This window comes from Macadamia integrifolia, chromosome 8 (genome assembly GCF_013358625.1).
Source record: "Macadamia integrifolia cultivar HAES 741 chromosome 8, SCU_Mint_v3, whole genome shotgun sequence".
In the NCBI taxonomy this organism is placed as follows: domain Eukaryota; kingdom Viridiplantae; phylum Streptophyta; class Magnoliopsida; order Proteales; family Proteaceae; genus Macadamia; species Macadamia integrifolia.
Window position 1 is genome coordinate 27,625,901 of NC_056564.1, and position 3,356 is coordinate 27,629,256.

Below are 3,356 nucleotides of genomic sequence, written 5' to 3' on the forward strand. Positions count from 1 at the left end.
TATCAATCTCAATATGCTTGGTCCTATCATGTTGAACAAGGTCGTGGGCGATGCTGATAGCTATCTTGTTATCACAATACAGACGCATAGGACTTTCTACATTAACTCGGAGATCACTTAGTAGGCTCTTAAGCCAGACAAGCTCACAAAACCCTTGGGCCATTACGCGATATTCGGATTCAGCATTAGACCGAGATACCACGGATTGTTTCTTGCTAAGCCAAGTAACAAGGTTCCCTCCAGGGAAAGTACAATACCTAGAGGTAGATCGCCGATCATCAATAGATCTAGCCTATTCAACATCATTAATGGCCTCAATCTTCAAGCGCTCCTGATTAGAATACAAAATACCCCTTCCAGGAGCGGATTTCAAGTACCGTAGGATGCAATACACAGCATTAAGATGAGTTGTCCTGGGATCATGAAGAAAACGGCTAACAATACCCACAACATAAGTAATATCGGGCCTGGTGCTGGACAGGTAGATTAGACGGCCAACAAGTCTTTGGTACTGCTCTTTATCAACAGAGAGTCACCCATTGCATTGCTCAGCTGATGATTGACCTCCATAGGGGCATCTTCAAGCTTGCACCCAAGCATACCTATCTCACTAAAGAGATCCAAAACATACTTCCTTTGGAAAATGAAGATACCTCTATTAGATCTAGCCACTTCAATCCTAAGGAAATACCGAAAGGGTCCTAGGTCCTTAGTCTCAAACTTTGCTGCTAGTAAGACCTTAAGGTTGGAGATCTCCTCATCATTGTTACCAGTAATCACAATATCGTCAATGTAGACAATCAGAGCAGTGACCTCGTTACCTTTCGCCTTTGTGAACGAGGTGTGATCAGCTTGACTTTGTCTATATACAAAACTTATCATAGCTTTCTAATCCTCTCCTTCTTTTATAATATATTACTCATTTTTTCCCGATTCTATTTTCCTCTTCCAAGACATTTTTTCCCCAATTCTATTTTCCTCTTCCAAGAGGATCCTAAACTGTTCAAAATATTTACAGAATTGCTACTGCTTTCTTATATTTGGATGTATTTACTTGGGTGGGACCATAGTGACCCAAAAGCAGGGTTGTGTGACCCGCGGTTGCATTTTCCCCATGACTCTTCATGGTGCAAGCTTGTTAAAAACTGCCAGGCACCTGTTGCTTATATTCCTGGTCAACTGACATTTTCTGTGCCCCAACCTTGGGCTATTTAGTGTAGGTGATGATCCATTTTATGCCTTGGCTCCTAGCATTTCCTTTCCTAACCTTAGGGCTATGGGAAGGGGGGTCCTTATCTTCCCACCATCCTTGTATATCCTAGTACTGTATTGGTTTTTCTCTTGCCACCTGCAATCAGTAATCTGTGAGCACCATCATGCCCCTAAGCAGCTAACTTACAGGTCTAACACATGGGCATCACAGTGATGGATAAGAACCCATCTTGACCTGCTGAGATAATGTCCATTATCCCAAGTGGTTTCATTATATTCTAACTCAGGATTGGGTCCGTGGTGCTACAATTTTCCTGTGTGGAAAGTCAGATGATGAGATTGGTAAGACGGGAAGCCATGAATCCACCATGCAGAAAACCAGCATAAGCCTAAGTGAAGGAAACATTCTGCTCTGAAGCACTTGCATGTGGTACTGGTCTGTGGACATGAGAAACCCATGGTTTTTGTTTGAATAAGCAACAACAAGCTGCTTAAGAGGTATCTTGTCCCTCCGACTTGGTGCAAAGTCAGGCTGATTTTAAATCAGTGCACACAAGACTTGCTCTTTCTTGGATTTTTTGGTTGGCTTTCTTGCTGGACTGGTAGCTTGGAGCAAGGAGAACATACAGGAATGAGAGAGAGACTGGCATAGTTTGATCTCTTGCCATGTGAACAAGTAAGCTAAACAGCTGGTAAATTTTTGTATGCCTCTGTCAACTACACCATCTAGTCTTTACGGACTACTGTATCAAGAAAAGCTTACTCTTTCTGTCAAGTTAAAGATGAATAGAATTGATCATTATGATTAATGTTGCCAGCCAACATCAACGTTGGTTGAGCTATTGTTCTTGCAAGATTTTTTTGTGTCATTCCTGTTATAGCTTACATGAAGCCCCTACCTATCTGAACTTTCTAATTTTCTTGTCTCATCATAATTCGGTGGGTTCTTATCACAACTGCTGGTTCACTGCTACTGATTCCTTTTAGATCTGTCATATCCTCTCTCTGGCAGACAAGGACAACCTGAAAATTATGTTGTTTCTGGTTCTCACTTCAAATTTTGTTACTGGGACCTGTGATGGCAAATGTGATTTTGACTTGTTTCTAATTGTAAACTCCATTCTGGCTCTTTCATTCTGTTCTGTGCTGAGATCTGGGTTACTCGTGAACATCAAGGAACACAGGCATGAATGGGAACCAATGGTTCCTGTTCTCATTTGGTCGTGGGCGTTTAAATGTAGCTAAAACACCATCTGGAAGGTAGCAATCAAAGCACAGAGGTTGTGGGATAGTGTATTTATGCATCCACATCCTGAAGAGCAAGGAATACTTTGCTACGGCTATGTTACATAATTGGGACCTGGCCAGGTCAGAGTTCAGGATCTTGTGTAGGTGACTTACATCTCAACCTCACGGCTTAGTGTTAAATGGCGGTGGGAAATTTGAGTCCATTCATAATGTAACAACCAAATAATATCTGCTATTTGTTCTGCTCAAATTTGGGCTCTGTAGTCTTGCCTGTCATGAACCAATGGAAACAATAGGAAGGAAAACTGCATGAGCATTTAGCTTCTTCTATAGAACATCTGCTGGAAAGTGTTCCTGATGGGAATAGACAATCATCATTCTTCTTGTTGCCATCACTATTAGCAACTTCATCTTCATCTTCATCTTCATCGTCACTATCACATAACATCATCATCATCATCAGTATAGCATGTTGAAGTTATATTTTTCTGGAATGACTGCCTAAGAGACCACATGCAGATTTGCAAATGTAAAACCCAAGATTGATCTTCAATCTCTCCTATTCATTTTGAAGATGAGAAAAAGGGAACTTTTTTAAGACCATTGAAATGGTTCATACATTTTTTTTTTCCCTAATCCTTTCTATGATCAATTGTGGCATTTGATACCTACATCTGAAAATGATATCTTACACTAAGTCATGGTTAGTAGTGGTATAATAGTAATCCAAGTAGTGGCCACGCTACTGTTCTTTGTCAACTCCCTGCCCCCTTCTTCACTTCAAACCCTTCCCCCCTCTCATCTCTTATCATATGCTTTTACATTTCTTCATCATGCGAGGCTTTGAATTGTAAACTCTCCCATTTCTTGTCCTCCCCCGCCCCCTTCATCTCCTA

At 41.2% G+C, this 3,356-nt stretch overlaps 1 protein-coding gene across 1 annotated transcript; it reads right to left on the reverse strand.

The window, feature by feature from the left end:
- Window positions 1-292: 292 nt before the first annotated feature.
- On the reverse strand, window positions 293-882 carry LOC122086857 (uncharacterized mitochondrial protein AtMg00810-like). Its single transcript, XM_042655794.1, has 2 exons — window positions 500-882; window positions 293-413 (listed from the first exon to the last, which is right to left on the reverse strand). Exons 1-2 carry the CDS (start codon window positions 880-882, stop codon window positions 293-295), a joined length of 504 nt encoding a protein of 167 aa, XP_042511728.1.
- Window positions 883-3,356: the final 2,474 nt, after the last annotated feature.